We start from the raw sequence: 25,872 nt of genomic DNA on the forward strand, positions 1-25,872 counted from the left end.
GGACATGTTTGGGGGGAGGACAAGCTAGAAAGTGACAGGTGAAGCCAGGTGGATGGGGAAGATAAAGGGCTGGGGAGGAAGAATCTGATAGGTGAGGAGAGTGGACCAGACGAGAAAGGGAAGGAGGAGGGGAACCAGGGGGTGGTGAAAGGCAGCTGAGAAGAGGTAAGAGGCCAGAATGAGAAATAGAAGAAGGGAAGGGGAGGGATATTTTTAGCAGAAGGAGAAATCAATATTAATACCATCAGGTTGGAGGCTACCCAGACAGAATATAAGGTGTTGCTCCTGCACCCTGAGGGTAGCCTCATCGTGGCACAAGAGGAGGCCATGGATCAACACATCAGAACGGGAACGGGAATCGACATTAAAATGCTTGGCCACTGGGAAGGTCTACTTTTGGCGGATGGAGTAGAGATGCTTGACAAAGTGGTCCCCCAATTTACAGTGGATCTCACCAGTGTAGAGCAGGCACATCAGGAGCACCGGACACAATAGAGGACCCCAGCAGATTCACAGGGGACGTGTTGCCTCACCTGGAAGGACGGTTTGGGGCCCGAATGAAGGTGAATGGGCAGGTGTAGCATTTCTGTCACTTACAGGGACAAGTGCCAGGAGGGAGAAGAGTAGGGAAGGTCAGTGGAAGGCATCATGGAGGGAGCGATCCCTGTGGAAAGGAGAGGAAGGGAGGTAAAGATACTTTTAGTGATAGGATCCTTTTGGAAATGGCAGAAGTTGCAGAGGATGACCTGTTGGATGCAGAGGCTCATGGGGTGGTGGGTGAGGACACGAGGAACTCTGTCACTTAAGGTGGAGGGAAGATGGGGTCAGAACAGATGTTTGGGAAATGGAGGAGATGCAGGTGAGGACAGCATCAGTAGTGGAGGAAGGGAAACCCAGTTCTTTGAAGAGGAAGGCCGTCTCTGATGCCCTGGAAAAGAAAGCTGCATCCTGAGAACAGATATCACCGAGGCGAAGGAACTGAGAAAAGGCAATAGCATTTTTCCAGGAAACAGGGTGGGAAGGGGTGTAGTCAAGATAACCATGGGAATTGGTAGGTTTATAAAAGATATCTGTTGACAATTTGTCTCCAGAGATTGAGAAAGAGGAGAGAGGTGTCAGAAATGGTAAAAGATGCTTGGGACAGAGCCACAGAAGGTCTGTTTCGGCTGCTTGGCTCAGTGGGGCCACCATGTCAAGGAGCTTCTGCTGTGAATGATGTGGTGGTTCGAGGCCAGCTTGGGAGGCTTTGGAGCTGTGCTGTACTGGTCTGTGTTTCAAGGTTCTTGGGTTCAAAAGGGGTATGCACCTGAATATGAATAGGACTATTTTAGACAGACCCTGCAATGTTAAATAGACCAGTAACTTTATTACAGAGCTACAAGAGCAGAAGGACTGACAATGGGAGTGAACCGAAATAATCATAAGGCCATGAGATATCGGAACAGTAGTAGACCATTCCACTCACCGAGTCTGCCCCAACATGATTGATTTATTTGCCCTCTCAACCCCATTCTTCTGCCTCATTGCCACCCTTATTAAACAATCTCCGCTTTAAACATACGCAGTGACTTGGCCTCCACAGCTACATGTGACAACAAATTCCACAGATTCGCCACTCTCTGACTAAAGAAATTCCTCAACTCCATTCTAAATGGACGTCCTTGTATTCTGAGGCTGTGCAATTCTCCCACTATTGGAAACATCCCTGCAAGTCATCTTTATCTAGGCCAGGGGGTTCCCAACCGTTTTTTTTGCCACGGATTCCTACCATAACCATTAACATTAAGCCCCTGGTCCAGGCCTATCAATATTTTGTAGGATTTAATGAGATTCCCCACACCCCATTCTTCTAAACTCCAGTGCATACAGGTCCAAAACCATCAAGCTCCCTTTATAGCTTAACCCCTTCATGCCCGGGATCATTCTTGCCAACCTTCTCTGAACCCTCTCCAATGCCAGCACATCCCTGTCTTAGATAAAACTACTCACAATACTCCAGACATGGTCTGACCAGTGCCTTAAACAGCCTCAGCATTACATCCCTGCCTTTATATTCTAGTCCTCACAAAATGAATGCTAACATTGCATTTGCCTCCCTTGCTACCAACTCATGCTGCACGAGGACTCCTGGGATCCTTTGCACCTCTGATTTGTGAGTTTTCTCCCCGTTTAGAAAACAGTCCATGCTTTTACTCCTTTTATCACAGTACATGACCATACACTTTCCAACACTGTATTCCATCTGCCACTTCTTTAGCCTTTCTCCTGATCTGCAGGCCCTTCTGCAGACTCCTTGCTTCCTCAATGTTACCTGCCCCCTTCACTTAACGTTTCTCATTTTCAGACCTGTATCCCCCATCCCCAGACCATTTGAATTCGAACCTTCTCACACCTTGCCTGATGCCCTCCAGACACCTTTCTGTGACATCTGGTGGCTGGGAAGCGAGTAACTTCCGCTTTCACCCCATCCCAGGCTCCCAAGTTCTGCCCAAGCAACTGAAGCCAGAGGACACGAAATGCTGGAGGAACTCTGCAGGTCAGGCAATATCTTTCGAAGTGAATAAACAGTCGACGTTTCACGCTGTGACTGAAAAGGAAGGATTAATTGCCAGAATAAAAAGGTGGGGGGAAGGGAAGGAGTACAAGCCGGTAGGTGATAGGTGAAGCCGGGCGGTTGGGGGAGGGGAAATGAAGTAAGAATCTGGGAGGTGATAGGTGGAAAAAGTAAAGGATAGGAGAAAAAGAAATCTGACAGAAGAGTGAAACATGGGAGAAAGGGAAGGAGGAGGGGATACCGGGGGTGGGGGGGTGGTGATAGGCAGGTGAAGAGAAGTGACAAGAGGCTAGAGTGGGGAAGTGAAGAAGAGCAAAAGAGGAGAGGGTAAAATTACTGTAAGTTGGAGAAATCAATGTTCATGCCATCTGGTTGGAGGCTACCCAGATGGGATAGGACGTGTGGCTCCTGCAGCTTGAGAGTCGCCTCAGTGTGGCAGTAGAGGAAGCCATGAGAATGGGGATAGGAACATGGGAACATGTTGGAATGAGGAGAGGAACATGTTGGAATGGGAATGGGATAGGAATTAAAGTGATTGGCCACTGGGAACTCGCACTGTTTTTGTGATCAGAACAGAGATGTCCAACATATCGGTCTCCCTCCCCACTGTGCTCACCAGACCCCAGCACCCTCGGCCCCTGCCAATACAAGAGGCAGCCACTCACTGTTTCCAGAGGTGCAGACTCCCAGCTCCTCCACTTGTTACGAAGATGGATCGATTCTGAGGGAGGTGCCTCACTGTCCATGCTGTGGATCTGTATGGCTTCACCAAACAATGAAAGCACACAGTTATTGGTGAGCTTTTGGTAGTGTGTGCGGCTCTGTAATGGGACTTATCCCATAAGACCATAACATACAGGAGCAGACTTAGGTCATCTGGCCCACCTGGTCTGCTCCACCATTCCATCGAGACTTATTTTTATAAACCCATTCTCTTGCTTCTCTCCACAACCCTTACTAATTTAGAGCTAATCCTAAGTACAGCCATTGACTTGACCTCCACTGCCTTCCTTGGTAAAGAATTCCACGGATTCACCACCCTCCTGCTGAAGCACCTTTTCCTCAACTGAGTTCGAAAGGGATGTGCCTTTATTCCAGGGCCGTACCCTTGGATCCGAGACTCTGGCAACGACGGAAATATCCTCCCTACATCCACTCTATCCAGTCCTTTCAGGATCAGGTCAAAGACATCCCACCAGGCCCCACCATCCTTCTGAACTCCAGTAATTACAGGCCTAGAGACATCAAATGCTCCTCAAACATTAAGTTGATGGTGTTTCCTCTGGGATAAAGACCATATACAGTCTCTCTGTCTATGTCTCTGAAGATGTTATAAACCTTCATACGGTCAGTTAACCAACCCAAAGGTGAAGAAAAGAGATATTTCTATTAAATTTATCTGTTTAGAAAGACAAGGAGGAATTACAACCATTTTGAGATCGGAAAGGATAGAGAGAGGAAGTGTGATAACCAGAGATAGTTAACTATTTCCATGGCAACAGTAGGTTAGACCATATGACCATAGACATTGTTGTTGTTCCATGTGGTGTATCAGGTGGCAAACTTGTTTAGCATTTCTTTAGCATTTTTGTCTGTTTTTTTTATGAGGCCGAGTTGCTAGCTCGATGCTCAACCCAACCCAGCATGCAAGGAGCCGGCCGGATTCGAACCCAGGATTACTCACCTCAAAGACCCGTGCGGATGCCACTACGCCACTGGCCAGCAATCATGAGACACAGGAGCAGAATTAGTCCACTTGGCCCATCAGGTCTACTCTTCCACTCCATCATGGCTGATTCATTACCCTGTCCTCCTGCCTTCTCCCTGGAACCTTTGACACTGTGACTAACCAAGAACCCATCAACCTCTGCTTTAAATATACTCAGTGACTTGACCTCCACAGCCGTCTGTGGCAATGAATTCCACAGATTCACTGCCCTCTGGCTAAAGAAATTCCTCCTCATCTCTGATCTAAATGGACACCCCTCTGGCCCTAGACTCACCCCACTATAAGAAGCATCCTCCCCATGTCCACTCTATCCAGACCTTTCAATATTCAATAGCTTTCGATTAGATCCCCCCTTATTCCCCTGAACATCAGTGAGTACAGGCCCAGAACCATCAAATGCCCCTCATATATAAAATGTTGCATTCCTGTGTCCATTCTCATGAACCTCCTCTGAACCCTCTCCAATGTCAGCACATCTTTTCTTAGATAAGGGGCCCAAAACTGCTCACAGTACTCCAACCACGGTCTGACCAATGCCTTATAAAGCCTCAGCATTACATCCTGAGCCAGTGTTGTGGCTGTTGGGTTTGGACGAGGGAACTGGAGCTGAAAGCATTGATATCCATCTGTTTGGGTCAGCAGTTCAGGGACAGAGGGAAGGCTCACCAAACCAAGTGATCAGATACTCTGTGTCTAGTCCATATGAAGTGGGAAAATCTGCAGAAAAGCTTTTGAAATAAGAGGTTGAAAATGGGAAAAGAGAAGCTGTGGATTCTGAAAATCTGAAGGAAAGAACACTCAGCAGGTCAGGCAGCATCTGTGGAGAGAGAACGGTCAACTGCACCTTTCATCAGAACTTGCAGTTCTCTCCACTTTCATCCTCACTTCCCACACTAGGCTCCTTCTCCCTCTTTCTTTATCTGCCTCCACTCACCTGGCCCTGTGTCCTAATTGCAACCCTTTTCTTCTCCTACCTGCCTCCATCTGCCTATCATCCATCACCACACTCCCCCACCTCCCTTGTTCCAGCTACTGGCCCCTGTCTCAATCCTCTCCCTCCTTTATACCGATTGCCTGAACTCTGATGCAGGGTTTTCAACCCGAAATGTCGACTACTTCTTATCCCTCCACAGATGCTGCTTGGCCTCCTATTTATTTATTTATGTTTAAAGCTGCAGCACAGAACAGGCCCTTCTGGCCTCTGGCCCAGGCTCTGCCAGTTCAGGAAACATCCTCTCTGTGTCCACTCTACCTCGGCCTTTCAACGCTCAAGTTCAAGTTTATCGTTCTTTAAACATACACACGTATACCACCAAAGTTTCAATGAGGTTGCCCCCCTTTCTTCTGAATTCCAGTGAGTACAGGCCCACCATCAAATGCTCTTTGTTATTTCAACACAGTATGTGAATCAGAACTTGGCAAGATTTGTTGGGGTGAATGGCCTTTTTTGTCAAAAACTTTTTCATGTTCTAATGTATGTATGTTCAAACGAAACAACGTTCCTCCAGACCAAGGTGCACAACACGGTCCATAAAACTAACACACACACACACACAGAGTGATATTACCACAAATAAATTAACAAGTAAAATATATTCCAGAAGACTGATATTTAGCATAAGGTGCATTTACGACACAAGTTAAAAAGTAAACAGTATAATGCTACTGGCACTTCATGTGCGCTGAAGCGTGGTGGGAGGGTTAGGGTTAGGGTGTAGTCTCACGGTCTGGGGGAAGAAGCTGTTTCCCATCCTCACAGTCCTTGTCCTATTGCTACGGTACCTCCTGTCTGACGGATGGGAGGGATCACTGACAATGCTAAGGGCCCTGTGATCGCAGTGCTTCAGATAAATATCTTGGATGGGTGGAAGCGAGACCCCACCTTTACATCTTTACGATCCTCTCAAGTGTCCTTGCAATCCCTTGTAGGGGCGCGGTCAGATGCCTTGTAATTCCCGTAGCCGACAGTGATGCAGCCATCAGGACCCTCTTGATGGTGCTCCTGTAATTGAGTTAGAATGGGGGTGGGGAGGGTGGGAGCCCCACTCACCTCAGGAAGTGGAGACGCTGCTGTGCTTTCTACACTGAAGAGGTGGTGTTGAGGGTGTCCAGGTGAGATCATTTATTATGCGCACTCCCACTCCCCAGATACTTGTGCTCCAACTCTCTCCGCGGAGGAGCTGTTTACTGTTTACAGCCAGCACTCCACCCTCCCATTCTTCTAAATACCATATGATAGCTGCATTTAAGAGGAATTAGATGGGCACTTTACCGCGGGGGGGGGCTACGGGGCGGTACAGTAGCATAATTGTTAGCACACCTCTTTACAGTTCAATTCCCACCACTGCCTGTAAGGAGTTTATACGTTCTCCTCGTGACTGTGTGGGTTTCCTCCAGGTGCTCCGGTTTCCTCCCACAGTGCAAAGACGTCCCGGTTGGTAGGTTAATTGGACGTTATAAATTGTCCTGTGATTAGGCAAGGATTAAATTGGGGGGAGGGGATGCTAGGCGCTGCAGCTTGGGGGGGCCAGAATAGCTTACTCCGCGCTGTATCTCAATAAATAAATAAGACCATAAGATATAGGAGCAGAATTAGGCCACTTGGCCCATCGAGTCTGTTCTGCATTTCATCATGGCTGATACATTTCCTTCTCAGACCCATTCTCCTGCTTTTTCCCCTTATCCCTTCATGCCCTGACTATTCAAGAATTTATCAACCTCTGCTTAAATATACCCAATGACCTGTCCTCCACAGCCACAAATTCTCAGCACAGATTCTCTGCCTAAAGAAGTTCCTCATCTCTGTTCTAAAGGACATCCCTCTATTCTGAGGCTGTGTCCTCTGGTCCGAGACTCCTCCACCATAGGAAACATCCTCTCCACATCCACTCTACTGAGACCTTTCAAAGTTCGAAAGGTTTCAATGAGATCCCTGCTCTTTCTTCTAAACTCGAGGGAGTACAGGCCCAGAGCCTACAAACGCGGCTCATTCTGTGCAGTGAGGACGACCCAGTGAGTAAACAGCATGGAGTGAGGTGTCGGGTGAAGAGGGGCAGTCTATCCTTCGGATGGAGATTGTGGCTCAGGCTGTGGGTCAGGACTCAGCGACGCAGCCTGGTCACTCAGTAGAGGCAAAAATGAAAGGGGATCCCAGCTGGAGTCAGAGAACATGGACCAGTACAGCACAGGAACAGGCCATTCGGCCCACAATGTTGTGCTGAACCAGCTATAAAGTAAATCAAAAACACCCAAACACTAATCCCTCCTAACCACACAATGTCTATATCCCTCTATCTTCCTTGCATCCAAATATCTCTTAAAAGCCTCTACCACCATACCAGACAGCACATTTCATACATAAGACCATAAGGCATAGGAGCAGAATTAGGCCATCTGGCGGATCGAGTCTGCTCTGCCATTCAATCATGGCTGATCCTTTTCTTTATCTCCTCCTCAACCTCAGTTCCCGGCCTTCTCCCTGTAACCTCTGATGATGTGTTCAATCAAGAACCTATCAATCTCTGCCTTAAATACACCCAACGACCTGGTCTCCACAGCTGCATGTGGTAACAAATTCACCACTGTTTGGCTAAATAAATTTCTCTGCATCTCTGTTTTGAAAGGGCGCCCCTCTATCCTGAGGCTGTGCTCTCTTGTCCCAGACTCTACCACCATGGGAAACATCCTTTCCACGTCTACTCTACCTAGGCCTTTCAACATTCACGAGGAAATCTGTAGATACTGGAAATTCAAGCACCACACATAAAAATGCTGGTGAACGCAGCAGGCCAAGGGTCTCAGCCTGAAACATCAACTGTACCTCTTCCTATAGATGCTGCCTGGCCTGCTGCGTTCACCAGCATTTTTTATCTGTGTTGCTTTCAACATTCAAAAGGTTTCAATGAGATGCCCCCCCACTCCATCCTCCTGAATTCCAGCGAGTACGGTCCCAGAGCCATCAAACGTTCCTTGTATGATAACCCTTTCATTCCTGGAATCATCCTTGTGAACCTCCTCTGGACCCTCTCCAATGCTAGCACATCTTTTCTAAGATCAGGGGCCCAAAACTGTTTGCACTACTCAAAGTGAGGCCTCACCAGTGCCTTATAAAGCCTCAGCATCACATCCCTGCTCTTGTATTCTACCACCATACTTTCACCATTCTGAGTTTAAAAACTTACCCTCACATCCCCTTTGAACCCGGCCCCTCTCACCCTCAATGTATGCCCTCTTGTATTAGACATTCCTACCCTGGAAAACAGATACTCTCTGTCCACTGTATAATCTTGTAAATCTCTGTCAGATCTCCTTTCAGCCTTCAGTCCACCAGAGAAACCAACGCAAGTTTGTCCAGTCTCTCGTGATAGAACATGCCCTCTAAACCAGGCAGCATCCTGGTAAACCTCTCCTGCACCCGCTCCAAAACTTCAACATTCTTCCTACAGTGGGGCGACCAGAGCAGGATGCAAAGCTGGGTCCCGTGCATATTCCTGGTCAGCACCTAAGAGGAAGAAGAAGACTTGAATGGAGAGGGTGCGGAAGAGATTCACCAGGATTTTCCCTGGGAATGGGGCGTTTGATTGTTGGGGGAGACTGGGATTGTCTTTATTTGAACTCTGGCTTTTTAAGGCATTGGACAGTCACATGTGAAGTGTTGTGAGCAGTTTTAGATCGCCCATTTGTCAGCACTAGGTTTGGAGCAGAGGTCATGGGCTTAATGACAGTGGAGGAAGTAATATATCAGTGCCCCGATGCAGTCCCTGGTCTGTAAATCTGCTGATGATACACCCGTTGTTGGCAGAGTCTCAGATGGTGAAAAGAGGGCATACAGGAGCAAGATATGCCAGTTAGTTGAGTGGGGTCAGAGCATCAAATTTCACTCAAAGTCAGTAAGCCCAAAGAGCTGATTGTGGACTTCAGGGAGGAAAAGACGAGGGAACACACACCAGTCCTTGTAGAGGGATCAGAAGTGGAGAGAGTGAGCAATTTCAAACTCCTGGGTGTCGGTATCTCTGGGGATCTAAACTGGACCCAACATATTGATGCAGTTATAAAGAAGGCAAGACAGCAGCTATATTTCATTAGGAGTTTGAGGAGATTTGGTTTATCATCAAAAACACTCGCAAATTTCTATAGATGTACCATGGAGAACATTTTGACTGGCTACATCACCGTCTGGTATGGGGGGGGGGGTGGGTTGCTACTGCACAGGATCAAAGTAAGCTGCAGAGAGTTGTAAAGTTAGTCAGCTCTATCATGGGCACTGGTCTCCGTTGTATCCAGGACATCTTCAAGGAGCGATGCCTCAAAAAGGCGGCGTCCATCATTAGGGACCCCCATCACCCAGGACATGCCCTCTTCTCATTGTTACCATCAGGGAGGAGGTACAGGAGCCTGAAGGCACACACTCAATGATTCAGGAACAGCTTCTTCCCCTCTGCCACCCGATTTCTGAATGGACATTGAACCCATGAACACTACCTCACTACTTTTTTATTTCTATTTTTGCACTACTTATTCAATTTGACTAATCTACGAGGGGTGATTGATAAGTTCGTGGCTTAAGGTAGAAGGAGTCAATTTCAGAAAACCTAGCACATTTACTTTTCAACATAGTCCCCTCGTACATGTACACACTTAGTCCAGCAGTCGTGGAGCATACGGATCCCTTCTTTGTAGAAGTGGTCCACAGCAGGGGTGATTGATAAGTTTGTGGCCTGAGGTAGAAGGAGATGAGTTATACAAGCTCTCGTTACATGCACGTGCAGTTCAACTCTTTGAGTGATAATGCAGAAAGTTTGAAGTTAATAACTCACCCCCTTCTACCTCAGGCCACGAACTTATCAATCACCCCTGCTGTGGGCCACTTTCTGGAGGTCCAAGACGCTGACTTCAGAAAAACATACGTGCTAGGTTTTCTGAAATTGACTCCTTCTACCTTAGGCCACGAACTTATCAATCACACCTCGTATAGTATACGTACTGTAATTCAGTTTTCTTTTACAACATATGCCAGTGATATTAAACCTGATTCTGATTCTGAGTGTGCACACCCCATTCTCAAAACTTAACTCTTTTCAGCTTCAGTGTTCTCCGGTTAATCTGAGTTGTGCCAGTGTTCTCCGGTTAATCTGAGTTGTGCCCCTCTCTATGTCAGTCCAAGCCTTACCTTCTCACTCCGACAGGAAAAGCCCTTGTTGGCGTTGAACTCCTGCATGTTGAAGATGTGAATCCTCCCCTCCAGGGTCGTCACTACCAGTTTATTTAAAGTGCTGTCTTTCTTGTCAAATTCCATGCAACATGCCTATTGAGGATGGAAACCCAGAAACATCAAGATCACACCGTACTGTGGAGGTGTTAACATCAACAATATAAGATATGCAGACAATACCACCCTAATAGCAAATGCTGCAGAAGACCTACAGATCCTCCTAGACAAAGTAGTACAAACAAATGCAGATTTTGGTCTAACCATCAACTGTAAAAAAAAACCCAAATGTATGGTAATATCAAAACAGCAAGATACTCCTAACTGCCAGTTGTACATTAGCAACCAAGAAATTAAACAGAAGACCAGCTTTAATTATCTTGGTAGCTTTATATCACAAGATGCTAGAAGTAGAAATAAAAAGAAGAATTGCCATTGCCAAAACCAATTTCCAAAAAATAAAACCAATTTTTACCAACAGACACATTTCTATGACAACAAGGCTTAGGCTACTAAAATGTTACATCTGGTCAGTCTTGCTGTATGCTTCCAAAATATGGACTATAACACCAGAACTCCAAAGAAACTTCGCAGCAACAGAAATGTAGTTTTGTAGAAGAATGCTGAAAAGATCATATAGAGATAGGGTAACTAATGAGACAGTACTCCAACATGCCCATACAAAAAGATCTCTAACGAGAACATTAAATGAGAGGAAACTTAAATTCCTGGGCCATGTCATCAGAAAGGGAGAAATAGAATGCCTTACATTACAAGGCTGTATGCCTAGGAAACGCGGAAGAGGAATGCAAAGAAGAAAATATATGGGAAAGAACCAACGGATCCAAGTGTACGAGATATCATTGACGCTGCATGAGATCGGTCATTGTGGAAAGCCATGATCGCCCAAGCGTGTAACATGCAAGGCATGTGAAGAAGTCCTCTTGGACGCTATCATCACATTGCCTTCCTCAACCTGCAAATTAACCTCTAGCGAATCATACACAAGCACTCCCAGGTCGCTTTCTGCCTCAGATTTTTTGAATTTTCTCTCCCCTTAGAAAATAGTCTACCCTTTCATTTCTTCTACCAAAGTGCATGACCATACACCCCGACACTATTCCACCTGCCACTATTTTGCCCATTTTCCTAATCTGTCCAAGTCCTTCTGTAGCTTCTCTACTTCCTCAAAACTACATGCCTCTCCACTTATCTTCGTATCATCTATATACTTTGCAACAAAACCATCATTTCCGTCATCCAAATCATTGACATATAACATAAAAAGACGGTCTCAACACAGACCCCTGTGGAACACCACTAGTCACTGGCAGCCATCCGAAAAAGGTTCCCTTTACTCCCACTCTTTGCTTTCTGCCAATCAGCCACTGCCTTATCCATGCTAGAATCTTTCCTGTAATACCATGGGTTCTTATGTTGTTAAGCAACCTCATGTGTGGCACCTTGTTAAAGGCCTTCTGAAAATCCAAGTACATCACATCCACTGCATCTCCTTTATCTACCGTGCTTGTAATTTCCTCAAAAAATTGCAGTAGGTTAGTCAGGCAGGATTTTCCTTTCAGGAAACCATGCTGGCTTTGGCCTATCTTGTAATGTGCCTCCAGGTACTCCGTAATCTCATCCCTAATAATCGATTCCAACAACTTCCCAACCACTGATGTCAGGTTAACAGGTCTATAGTTTCCTTTCTGTTGCCTCCCACCCTTCTTAAATAGTGGAGTAACATTTGCAATTTTCTTGAAAGATCATTGTTAATGCCTCCACAATCTCTCCAGCTACTTCCTTCAGAACCCAAGGGCGCATTCCATCAGGTCCAGGAGATTTATCCACCCTCGGACCATTAAGCTTCCTGAGCACCTTCTCAGTCGTAATTTTCACTGCACATACTTCACTTCCCTGACACTCTTGAATGTTCAGTACACTGCAGATGTCTTCCACTGTGAAGACTGATGCAAAATACGCATTCAATTCCTCTGCCATCTCTGCATCTCTCATTACAATATCTCCAGCGTCATTTTCTATTGGTCCTATATCTACCCTCAACTCTCTTTCACCCTTTATATACTTAAAAAAGCTTTTAGTATTTTCTTTGATATTAGTTGTCAGCTTCCTTTCATGATTCATCTTTTCCTTCCTAATTCTTAGTTTCCTTCTACAAGTTTTTAAAAGCTTCCCATTCCTCTATCTTCCCACTAGCTTTGGCTTCCTTGTATGCCCACTCTTTTGCTTTTACTTTGGCTCTGACTTCACTTGTCAACCACGGTCGTGTCCTTCTTCCTTTCAAAAATGTCTTCTTATTTGGAATATATCGGTCTTGCACTGCCCTCATTTTTCACAGAAACTCCAGCCGCTGCTGCTCTGCTGTCCTTCCTGCTAGTGTCCAGTTCCAGTCAACTTTGGCCAGTTCCCCTCTCATGCCATTGTAATTTCCTTTATTCCATAGAAATACTGACACATTGGAATTTAGTTCCTCCTTCTCAAATTTCAAAGTGAACTCGATCATATTGTGATCACTGTTCCCTAAGTGTTCTTTAACCTCTTATTACCTCTGGATCATTGCCAAACACCCAATCCAGCACAGCTGATCCCCTAGTGGGCTCAACGACAAGCTGTTCTAAAAAGCCATCCCTTAGATATTTTACAAATTCTCTCTCTTGAGGTCCAGTTCTGGCCTGGTTTTCCCAATTCACTTCATGTTAAAATCCCCAATGATTATCATAACATTGCCCTTCTGACACGCTTTTTCTATCTCCTGCTGTAATCTGTAATCCACATCCCGGCTGCTGTTTGGAAGCCTTTACACAACAGCCATTAGGGTCCTTTTACCCTTGCCCTTTTACCCTTAGCTCAACCCACAGAGACTCTACACCTTCTGATCCTATATTATCCCTTTCTAATGATTTAATATTATTTCTTATACACAGGGCCACACCACCCCCTCTGCCGACTAACCTATCTTTCCGATACACCGTATATCCCTGGACATTCAACTCCCAATGGCAGCCATCCTTTAGCCAAGTTTCAGAGATGGTCACAACGCTGTACTTGCCAGTCTGTGGCTGGATTTCAAGATCGTCCATTTTATTTCTTATGCTGTGTGCACTCAAATATAACACTTTCAGTCCAGTATTTGTTGCTTTCTGTTTTAACTGCACCGTGCCTCTATTCCCCTGTAACTCATGCCACTGGCTTTGATTAAGCCTCATCTCCTGCCTGTTGTTTCTATAATCTCTGCTGCATGCTATCTTTGATTTATTTCTGTTTTCCCCTTCCTCAGCCCTATCACTCCAGTTCCCATCCCACTGCCAAATTTGTTTAAACCCTCCCTGACAGCTGTCTGCTATATTGGACCCCTTTGGGTTCAGGTGTAACCCGTCCTATTTGTACAGGTCGTACCTCCCCCAGAAGAGGCCCCAATGATCCAGGAATCTGAAGCCCTGCCTCTGCACCAGTCTCTCAGCCACAGATTAATATGCCTGATCATGTTATTCTTGCACTCGTTAGCACGTGGCACAGGCAGCAATCTTGAGATTACTATCCTGGAGGTCCTGCTTTTCAGCTTCCTACCCAACTCCCTGAATTCTCTCTTCAGGACCTCCTCCCTTTTTTTTACCAATGCCATTGGTACCAACGTGTATCAAGACCTCTGGCTGTTCACCCTCTCGCTTCAGAATACTCTGCAGCCGATCCGAGACATCCCGTACCCTGGCACCTGGGAGGCAACACAACATATGGGTATCTCTATCAGGCTGACAGAACCTCTTGTCTGTTCCCCTCACTATGGAAACCCCTATGACTACCGCATTCATCATCTTCTTCTTTCCCTTCTGCACCACAGATCCAGGCTCAGTGCAGAGACCTGATCACTGTGGTTGACCTCTGTCAGGTCACCCCCCTCAACAGCATCCAAAACGAGATAACGATTATTGAGGGGGATGGTCACAGGGGTACTCTCTACTATCTGAGCTCTTTCCCTCTCTTCCGTGACTGTAACCCACTTATCTAACTCCTGCAGCCTTGGGGTGACTAACTCCTTGTAGCTCCTCTCTATCTCCTGCTCACTTTCCCTGATAAGCTGTAGGTCATCAAGCCACAGCTCCAGATCCCTGACACAGTCTCACAGGAGCTGCATCTCGGTGCACCTGGTGCAGATGTGGCCATCTGGGAGACTGGAAGTTTCCCAGGATTCCCACATCCAACACCCAGAGCAAAGTACTAACCCTACAGACATGCTCTTTATTCCTAAAAAAAAATGGAAAGGAAAAAAAAAATGAAGTTCACTCACCCATCGACCTTGCTGACCCTATGTCATCTCTTTCCAATGACTTGATTTCATTTTTTACCAAGGATCTGTTACTGGGCTCTATCTACCTGCACTGCACTTTCTGTAACTGTAACAGTTTGTTCTGCAACTTCATGTGAGTGACGATAAACCTGATTCTGATATAGGTCTCTATCGCACAGAACTATACGTGGGCCGACCAGCAGTGTTTCCAGCTTATTATAGTCACATATGTGTTTATTTACACAAATGCTAACGATGACATCTTCATCTCTCTCGTATCAGCATACTCCCTCTTTATCTGTCTACTTCTCGGTAACTTTAACACTACATCTGTTTTGAGCCAGCAGAGTGGTGTAACAGTTACCATAATGCTACTACTGTGCCAGCAACCTGGGTTTGACTGGGGTCTGTAAGGAGTCTTGTGTGTTCTCTCTACAGCCACATGGGTTCCAGTTTCCTCTCACGTTGCATTGACCTTTGGGTTAGTAGGTTAATTTGTCATGAGGGTATTTGGGTGGTGCAAGCCAGCTGGACCAGAAGGGCCCTATAACTGACAAGAGAGAATCTGCAGATGCTGAAAGTCCGAGCAACACACGCAAAATGCTGGTGGAGCTCAGCAGGCCGGGCAACATCTAGGAAAAGAGTACAGTCCACGTTTCGGGCTGAAACCCTTCGGCAGGACTGGAGAGAAAAAGATGAGCAGTAGATTTGAAAGGTGGGGTGAGGGGAGTAACGCCAGGTGATAGGTGAAACCCTGAGGTGGAGGGATGAAGTGAAGAGCTGGGAAGGTGATTGGTGAAGGAGACAGAAGGCCATGGAAGAAAGAAAAGGGTGGGGGGGGGGGAGAAGTACCAGGGGGAGGTGATAGGTGGGCAAGGAGATAAGGTGAGAGAGGGAAAAGGGGATGGGGAATTGTGAGGTGAGGGGTTTGGAGGGCATGACTAGAAGTTTGAGAAATCGATGTTCATGCCATCAGGTTGGAGGCTACCCAAATGGAATATAAGGTGTTGTTACTCCAACCCGAGTGTGGACTCATCATGACAGTGGAGGAGGCCGTGGGTGGAGATATCGGAAAGGGAATGGGAAGTGGAATTAAAATGGATGGCCACTGGGAGATCCCCCTTTTTCTGGCGGATGGAGCGTAGATGCTCAGCGAAGCCGTCTCCCAATCTACGTCAGGTCTCGCCAATATACACGAGGCCGCACCGGGAGCACCAGACACAGTATATGACCCCAACAGACTCACAGGTGAAGTGTCACCTCACCTGGAAGGACTGTTTGGGGCCCTGAATGGTAGTGAGGGAGGAGGTGTCGGGGCAGGTATAGCACTTGTTCCGCTTGCAAGGATAAGTGCCAGGTGGGAGATCAGTGGAGAGGGGTGAAAGGACAAGGGAGTGAGTGGGGGCAGGGAAGGATGTGCTTGGTGGTGGAACTGCACGGCAGGTGGTGGAAGTTTTGGAATTATGTGCTGGATGCGGAGGCTGGTGGGGTGGTCGGTGAGAAGAGGAACCCTATCCCTGGTAAGATGGCAGGAGGATGGGGTAACAGCATTCTGTGTGTGGGCCCTGTTATACTGCACTTTCTCTGTAACACTTTATTCTGCGGCTCTATTATTGATTTACCTGGTTCTAGCTCGATGCATTGCGTAATGACGGCATGCAAGAACAAAGCTACCAGAAGCAACATCCTCAAGATGGACCATGAAGCAACTCCAGCCTGTTATCCACACTCTGGTGGTGCGACTTTGGGCCGACCGGGCACCTGGTGCTTTGCTGTCTCTGAGAGGACTCCATGAGCCTGCGACCAAAGTGTGTGGCGTTGAGGCCAGGAAGCCAGGCGAAGGGGCGCAGGCCCGTCATCGACTCCATCTCTCACTGACTAAAGCACCAAGGAAGACCGAAATCGTTGACGTGCTGCAGCCTGTAGATTTGGACTCCTAATTCACATTTATGATGTTTTCTAGTTTCTAGTTCGAGTTATGATCGCTCTTTTTTTGTTGCTACTTTGAACACTGAGCTAAAATGCACTGAAATATGCCTTTTGATTTTGTGTTTCATATTTTGTGTTTTTGCTCATTCTCCTTTGTTGCTGTTTGCACAATTTTTTTTGCAAAACAATTCTGTTTGATCTTTGATATTTTTCTTCCACCAGGTTGGTTCCATGGTGTTTCTTTGTTTCCTGGCTGTCTGTGGGAAGATGAATCTCAGGGAGGTATACAGTATACTTCGATAATAAATGTACTTTGAACCTTTGACAAGCTTTTCACTGTATCTTGAGTCATGTGACGGTAAAAAACCAATACCAATACCAGCTACTTACCAAAACTTCAGGAGATGGAAACCGGAGGTCCATGAGCTAGTTCTCACTGGAGGACCAGAAGTGGAGAGGATCAGCAGCTTTACATTACTTGATGTTACTATTTTGGAGGTTCTGCCCTGGGTCCATCAAGTAAGTGCAAGTACGAAGAAAGCACGGCAGAGCATCTGCTTCTGTGGATGTTGGTGACAATTCTGCATGACATATAAAGCTTTGACTAACTCCACAGATGTGTAGTGGAGAGTGTACTTACTGGCTGCATCACAGCCTGGTCTGTAAACACCAATACCCGTGAATGGAAAATACTACAAAGAGTAATGGATATGGCCAGTCCATCACGGGGGAAGCCTTCCCCACTACTGAGCACATCTACATGAGACACTGTCACAGGAAAGCAGCATCCATCATCAGAGATCCCCACCACCCAGGCCGTGCCCTCTTCTCGCTGCTGCCATCAGGAAGTAGGTACAAGACCCTCAGGTCCCACACCACCAGGCTCAGGAACAGTTATTACCCCACAACCGTCAGGCTCCTGAACCAGTGTGGATAACTTCACTCACCACAATGAGCCTCAGGTCCCACACCACCAGGTTCAGGAACAGTTATTACCCCACAACCATCAGGCTCCTGAACCAGTGTGGATAACTTCACTCACCACAATGAGCCTCAGGTCCCACACCACCAGGATCAGGAACAGTTATTACCCCACAACCATCAGGCTCCTGAACCAGTGTGGATAACTTCACTCACCACGATGAGCCTCAGGTCCCACACCACCAGGATCAGGAACAGTTATTACCCCACAACCATCAGGCTCCTGAACCAGTGTGGATAACTTCACTCACCACAATGAGCCTCAGGTCCCACACCACCAGGTTCAGGAACAGTTATTACCCCACAACCATCAGGCTCCTGAACCAGTGTGGATAACTTCACTCACCACAATGAGCCTCAGGTCCCACACCACCAGGTTCAGGAACAGTTATTACCCCACAACCATCAGGCTCCTGAACCAGTGTGGATAACTTCACTCACCACAATGAGCCTCAGGTCCCACACCACCAGGTTCAGGAACAGTTATTACCCCACAACCATCAGGCTCCTGAACCAGTGTGGATAACGTCACTCAGCACAATGAGCCTCAGGTCCCACACCACCAGGTTCAGGAACAGTTATTACCCCACAACCATCAGGCTCCTGAACCAGTGTGGATAACTTCACTCACCACGATGAGCCTCAGGTCCCACACCACCAGGTTCAGGAACAGTTATTACCCCTCAACCATCAGGCTCCTGAACCAGTGTGGATAACTTCACTCACCACAATGAGCCTCAGGTCCCACACCACCAGGTTCAGGAACAGTTATTACCCCACAACCATCAGGCTCCTGAACCAGTGTGGATAACTTCACTCACCACGATGAGCCTCAGGTCCCACACCACCAGGTTCAGGAACAGTTATTACCCCACAACCATCAGGCTCCTGAACCAGTGTGGATAACTTCACTCACCACAATGAGCCTCAGGTCCCACACCACCAGGTTCAGGAACAGTTATTACCCCACAACCATCAGGCTCCTGAACCAGTGTGGATAACTTCACTCACCACAATGAGCCTCAGGTCCCACACCACCAGGTTCAGGAACAGTTATTACCCCACAACCATCAGGCTCCTGAACCAGTGTGGATAACGTCACTCAGCACAATGAGCCTCAGGTCCCACACCACCAGGTTCAGGAACAGTTATTACCCCACAACCATCAGGCTCCTGAACCAGTGTGGATAACTTCACTCAGCACAATGAGCCTCAGGTCCCACACCACCAGGTTCAGGAACAGTTATTACCCCACAACCATCAGGCTCCTGAACCAGTGTGGATAACTTCACTCACCACAATGAGCCTCAGGTCCCACACCACCAGGTTCAGGAACAGTTATTACCCCACAACCATCAGGCTCCTGAACCAGTGTGGATAACGTCACTCAGCACAATGAGCCTCAGGTCCCACACCACCAGGTTCAGGAACAGTTATTACCCCACAACCATCAGGCTCCTGAACCAGTGTGGATAACTTCACTCACCACGATGAGCCTCAGGTCCCACACCACCAGGTTCAGGAACAGTTATTACCCCTCAACCATCAGGCTCCTGAACCAGTGTGGATAACTTCACTCACCACAATGAGCCTCAGGTCCCACACCACCAGGTTCAGGAATAGTTATTACCCCACAACCATCAGGCCCCATCATTGAAATGTTCCCACAACCAATGGACTCACTTTCAAGGACTCTTCATCTCATGTTCTCGATATATTTCTTCTTTTTGTATTGGCACAGTCTGCTGTCTTCTGCACTCTGGTTAAACACCCTAGTTGCTGCGGTCTTTCACTGATTCTGTTACGGTTGTTATTCTAGAGTTATATTGAGTATGCGCACATAAAAATGAATCTCAGGGCTGTATACGGTGACATACAGTGTAAGTATTTTGATAATAAATCTACTTTGAAATTTGAGAACTGCCTTCAGCATAAGTGGGACCTGCCTACTGAACCCAGATCTGGGGATGAAGTTGCCATTTCACATCAGATACGGAAATGCCAACACTTTTGATGCATTTTCTCCTGTCAGGGGATCAGTTCAAACTTACACCACTCTTGATGTTTGTCTCCCATCGAACCTCCATGTTCCGCAGGTCAAACAGCTTGATGTCCCCGTTGTCGTAGCCGGCACAAACACAGCGGTCCCACTGACTACACGTGTGACCTGAGAAACAGATCAAACACAAACTTTTAACACGCCGTTGGGGGGGCGGGGGGAGTAAAAAAGTAAAGGAGGGAAGAGGGGAGGGAGGGGGAAGGGAAGGGGAAGAGGGAGAAGGGAGGAAGAAGAGTGGAAAGGGAGGGTGGAAGGGGAAAGGGAGGAAGAAAAGGGGAAGGGAGGGTGGAAGAGGGAGAAAGGAGGGGGAAGGGGAAAGGGAGGAAGAGGGGTAAAGGAGGAAGAAGAGGGAAAAGGGAGGAGAAGGCAGGGGAGAAGAAGGGAAAGGTAGGGGAGAATAGGGGAAGGGAGGGGATGAAGAGAGGACAGCGAGGGGATGGAGGGGAAGGGGAAGAGGGGAAAGGGAGGGGAGAGGAAAATGGGAAGGGGAAGAGGAGAAAGAGAGGGGGAGAAGAGGGACAAGGGAGGGGGAAGAGGGATAAGGGAGGGGAAAGAGAGGGGGAAGAGGGGAAAGGGAGGGGAGAAGAGAGGGAAAGGAGGGGAGAAGAGGGAAAGGGAGGGGAAGAGAGGGAAGGATAAGGAGGGAAAAGGGATGAGGAAGAGGGTAAAGGAAGGGTGGAAGAGGGGAAGGGAGGGGAAGAGGGGGAAGGGGAGGGGGAAGAGGGGAAAGGGATGGGAGGAAAAGGGGAAGAGAGGAGGATGAGGGGAAAGGGAGGGGAAGAGGGGAAAGAGAGGGGGAAGAGGGGAAAGGGAGGAGGATGAGGGGAAAGGGGAGGAGGAGAAAGGGAGAGGAAGAGGGGCAAGGGAGTGGAAGGAGAAAGGGAGGGGGAGCAGGGGAAGGGGAGGGGAAGAGGAGGGGAAGAGGAGGGGAAGGGGAGGAGGATGAGGGGAAAGGGAGGGGGAAGGGGAGAGGTGGTTGATTGGGGGGAGTTGGGGAGAGGGAGTGAGTAGGTTAGGGGAGAGGGGGAGAGAGAGGAAAGAGGGGTTGGTGAGACGCAGGGGGAATTGGGAGAGGGGCATGATTGGGTTGGTGAGAGAGGAGAGGGGCGATTTGGGGAGAGGTGTGTGATTGTGTTGGGGAGAAGGGGCAGTTAGTGGGAGAGAGGGAGAGGAGAGTGGAGGTTTTTGATAGAGTGTGGGGGGTATGTTTGTGTATACATGGCTGTGTTCATGGGGATGTGTGTACAGGATGTGAGATGTGTGTGAGTGTACGCTGGGGCACATGCACGTGTGTATTAGAGATGGGTGCATGAGTGTGCACCTGTGTGTGTGTGTGTGTGTGTGTGTGTGTGTGTGTGCGTGCACGTGTGCGCATGTATGTATGCGTGTGCATGTGTGTGTACGTATGTGTGTGTGTGTATATGTGTGTGCATCCACGAGTGTGTGTACACAACATTCGATGTGGAACATCTCACCAAAAGTGACAGTCCAGCAGTCCCTCCTGTTGAAGCCCTCTGCTGGCTCCATGTTGGCCACAGGAAGGTCCTTCTGCCGAGAGTCCCACACCCTGACCGACCCTGCAAAGGTGACGGACACCACTGAGCAATTTCAACAGGCTCAGAATTCCCCGCCTGGCCTCTCCCCACCAACCTCACTCCTCAGTAAACCCCGCAGCGCACAACAGGCCTTCCAGCTCTCTGCGCGCACGGGGTCTGCGGGACCCTTCCACCGGCACCTGGTCTACAGCCTTCTCTGCTGTGGCGTTTCAAACGCCCCTCTGGATACTCGTACAGTCTGTCCGCTCACCATCCACTCAGCCAGCGTGCTCGACACTGCCTGATCCTCCCAGGTGCCATGCTCTCTTCTCGCCGCTGCCCCCCACCCCCCCATCAGGTAGAAGGTACAGAGCCTCTTGGCTCACGCCACCAGGTTCAGAAACAGTTACTGCCTCTCAACCATTGGGCTCTTGAACCACAGGGGATAACTTCACTCACCCCAACACTGACCTGTTCCCACAACCTACGGGCTCACTTTCAAGGACACTTCATCTCACGTTCTCAATATTTATTGCTTATTTATTATTATTTTGTTTCTTTGTATTGCTGTGAGTGTCCAGAAAAAATTAATTGCAGGGTTGTATATGGTGACATCTATGCTCCTCATAATGACGTCGAGTTCCATCTGTGTTTTCTCAACTTTCTCTGCTCCAATAAGACCATAAGACATAGCAGCAGAATTAGGCCATTCAGCCCACTGAGTCTGGGGCATGGCTGATTTATTTTCACTCCCCACCCATGAAGATCGAGAGGGGCACAGGTTCAACTGGATGTCAGTGAAAGTCATGGGGCAATCGGAGGGATTGCTGGGCAGCACAGTTCAAAGGACCAGAAGGGCCTGTTCCACATTATACCTCAATCAATAAACTAATAAATAAATATATAATACATAAATAAATCAATAAATTTACAAAGTAAGGGGCACGTGCAGGACACATGTGGACTGACCAGCAGAGTATTTCCAATGTAATTTTGTCATGTCTCAGTCTATTTACTCAAATGCTAAATATGACAGCTTGTTCTCCTTGGCAAGGCTCTTGCCCTTTGTCTGTCTGCCTGTGCTTCCTCCATTGCTCTAACGCACACAAAATGCTGGAGGAACTCTGCAGGTCGGGTAGCATCTATGGAGAAGAATACAGTACCAATGTTTGGGCTGAGACTCTTATCAATGTCCTGACCTGCTGAGCTCCTCCAGTATTTTGTGTGTTGCTTTGGACTTCTAGCATCTGCAGAATAACTTGTGTTGGTGTAACACTATCTTCAGCATTCTCCTTTCTTTTTATATTGGATTGCACGCAAACAAAAGTTTTTCACTGTATCGCGGTATACGTGACAATACTAAACCAATTCGATTTGGAGTACTCACCATCCCTGCTTCCGGTGACAATTTCCGGGGCTCCCTGACCAATTCCCAGCCCCCCTACACCATCAATACAGTTGATAATTTCTCGATGTGCTTTAGCCGTGTAGAGAGGGGCCTCAGGTGCTTCCAGATTCCTGTGGGATGGCACAGAAATAATTCAGCAGGATGTGATCAGGACTTGAATTATAAGGAAAGGCCGCGCAAACCAAGATTGTTAACCCTGGAGCAAAGGAAGCTGAGGGGGACCTAGGTTAGATTAACTCTCTTTGTCACATGTACAGTGCCTATAAAAAGTATTCACTCCCCCGACCCCTTAAAAGTTTTCATGTTTTATTGTTTTACAACATTGAATCACAGTGGATTTAATTTTGCTTTATTTGACACTGATCAACAGAAAAAGACTGCTTCATAACAAAGTGAAAACAGACCTAAAAAAGTGATCTAATTACAAAAATAAATGATTGCACAAGTATTCACCCCGTTCAAGTCAGTATTTAGTAGAAGCACCTTTGACAGCCTTGAGGATAGGTCTTTATCAGCTTTGCAAATCTGGACACTGCAATTTCTCCCCCACTCTTCTTTACTAAACTACTCAATCTCTGTCAGATTGCATGGGGATCGTGAGTGAACAGCCCTTTTCAAGTCCAGCCACAAATTCTCAATTGAATTGAAGTCTAGACTCTGACTTGGCCAGTCCAGGACATTAACTTTGTTTTTAAGCCATTCCTGTGTAGCGTTGCCTTTTTGCTTGGGGTCATTGTCTTGCTGGAAAACAAATCTTCTCCCAAGTCACAGTTCTCTTGCAGACTACATCAGGTTTTCCTCCAGGATTTCCCTGTATTTTGCTGCATTCATTTTACCCTCTACCTTCACAAGCCTTCCAGGGCCTGCTGCAGTGAAGCATCCCCACAGCATGATGCAGCCACCACCATGCTTCACGGTAGGGATGGTGTGTGTTTGATGATGTGTGGTGTTTAGCTTACACCAAATATAGCATTTAGTCTGATGGCCAGAGATCAATTCTGGTTTCATCAGACCATAGAACCTTCTTCCAGCTGACTTCAGAGTCTCCCACATGCCTTCTGGCAAACTCTATCCAAGATTTTATGTGAATTTTTTCAACAATGGCTTTCTCTTTGCCACTCTCCCATAAAGCTGTGACTGGTGAAACATCCAGGCAACAGCTGCTGTATGAGCAGTCTCTCCCATCTCAGCCACTGAAGCTTGTAACTCTTCCAGAGTTGTCATAGGTCTCTTGGTGGCCTCCCTCACTAGTCCCCCTCTTGCACGGTCACTCAGTTTTTGAGGACGGCCTGCTCTAGGCAGATTTACAGCTGAGCCATATTCTTTCCATTTCTTGATGATTGACTTAACTGTACTCCAGGGGATATTCAGTGGCTTGGAAATTTCCTTGTATCCATCTCCTGACTTGTGCTTTTCAATAACCTTTTTGTGGAGTTGCTTGGAGTTTTCTTTTGTCTTCATGGTGTAGTTTATGCCAGGATACTGACTCACCAGCAGTTGGACCTTCCACATACAGGTGTATTTTTACTACAATCAACTGAAGCACCTTGGACACAGGTCTCCAAAAATAGATCTCCATTTAACTATTTATATGACTTCTAAAACCAATTGGCTGCACCAGTGATGATTTGATGTGAGAATACACATACAATCAGTTATTTTGTGTTTTATATCTGTAATTTAGATCATTTTGTAGAGATCTGTTTTTACTTTGACATGAATGAGTTTGTTTCTGTTCATCAGTGTCAAAAAAGGCAAATTAAATCCACTGTGAATTGGTTCAATGTTGTAAAACAATAAAACATGAAAACCTCCGGGGGGGGGTGAATACTTTTTTATAGCGACTGTGTATCAAAACCAGGAGGCGGGCTGGAGCTATGTCTCTACCAAAGGAGGTGTAAGTTGCTCCTTCCCTCTGCTAGCCTGCAGGTCACCTTGGGCAAGGCATAGCACCTGCTTAGCCCCCCACCCCCCGATCAGGGTCACGTGAAGCCATGGGAGCAGGTGGTGGATGGTCGTATGAGCAGCCGGTGCAGATCACAAGTCCTGGTTATGTGACCACTGACCCCAGGCAGACAATCTCTGAAGAGTATTGATAATGACTGGGGTCACCCGTCTTGTAAAGACACTGCCCAGAAGGTGGCAATGGCAAACCACTTCTGTTGTAAAATTTGCCAAGAACAATCCTGGTCAAAGACCATGATCACCAACGTCATTTGACAAGGCTCATAATGATGAGGGTGAAGATGGTGATGATGAGGAAAATAGTGATGATGAGGAGGATGGTGATGATGAGGATGAAGATGATGATGGTGGTGATGATGATGATGATGATGATGATGGTGATGATGAGCAGGATGGTGGTGATGATGAGGATGATGATAATGATGGTGATGATGAGGATGATGATGATGGTGATGATGATGGCGATGATGATGGTGATAATGAGCAGGATGGCGATGATGAGGATGATGAGGATGATGATGATGGTGGTGATGATGAGGATGATGATGATGGTGATGATGAGGATGATGATGGTGATAATGAGCAGGATGGCAATGATGAGGATGATGATGATGATGGTGATGATGAGGATGATTATGATGATGATGAGGATGATGGTGATGATGAGCAGGATGGTGATGATGATGGTGGTGGTGGTGATGATGATATTGAAACATCAAAATGTACAGGGCAATGCATGGCTTTGCGTCAACGACCAGCACGGTCTGGAGATGTGCTGGGAGCAGCCCGCAATTACCGCCATGCTTCTGGCGCCCACAACTTATTAACCCCAACCTGTACATCTTTGGAATATGGGAGGAAACCGGACCACCCAGAGGAAACCCACGCCACAGTCACAGGGAGGACTTACAGACAGCGGTGGGAATTGAATCCCAATAGGTGATTGCTGGCGCTGACAGGTGCTGCATGGACTGCAATGCTACTGTGCCACACTTCATAGAGGGGCATGGGTACCCAGCGCAGGGCAGTCTAATACCAGAGCAGAAAGGCAAAACGTTTAAGGGGCATTTGAGGGGCTTTTTTTATATAGATGGTGGTACAGAAGGAAGTGGTGGAGATGGGCATAATTAGACCAGAAGACATAGGAGCAGAATTAGGCCATTCAGCCCATCTAGTCTTCTCCACCATTCCATCATGG

The 25,872-nt window shown here is 47.3% G+C and overlaps 1 protein-coding gene across 2 annotated transcripts in view; it reads right to left on the reverse strand.

The window, feature by feature from the left end:
* Positions 1-25,872, reverse strand: part of LOC134354583 (dynein axonemal assembly factor 10-like) — a 45,376-nt gene that overhangs the window by 3,449 nt on the left and 16,055 nt on the right. For both annotated transcript variants that reach the window (XM_063063546.1, XM_063063545.1), the window contains exons 3-7: positions 22,689-22,819; positions 21,242-21,343; positions 19,759-19,874; positions 10,453-10,587; positions 3,220-3,317 (exon numbers count right to left, since the gene is read on the reverse strand). In XM_063063546.1, the coding sequence (XP_062919616.1) occupies positions 3,220-3,317; positions 10,453-10,587; positions 19,759-19,874; positions 21,242-21,343; positions 22,689-22,819 (582 nt within the window). The remainder of the gene's footprint in view (positions 1-3,219; positions 3,318-10,452; positions 10,588-19,758; positions 19,875-21,241; positions 21,344-22,688; positions 22,820-25,872) is intronic.

Source organism: Mobula hypostoma, chromosome 12 (genome assembly GCF_963921235.1).
Source record: "Mobula hypostoma chromosome 12, sMobHyp1.1, whole genome shotgun sequence".
Classification (NCBI taxonomy): Eukaryota; Metazoa; Chordata; class Chondrichthyes; order Myliobatiformes; family Myliobatidae; genus Mobula; species Mobula hypostoma.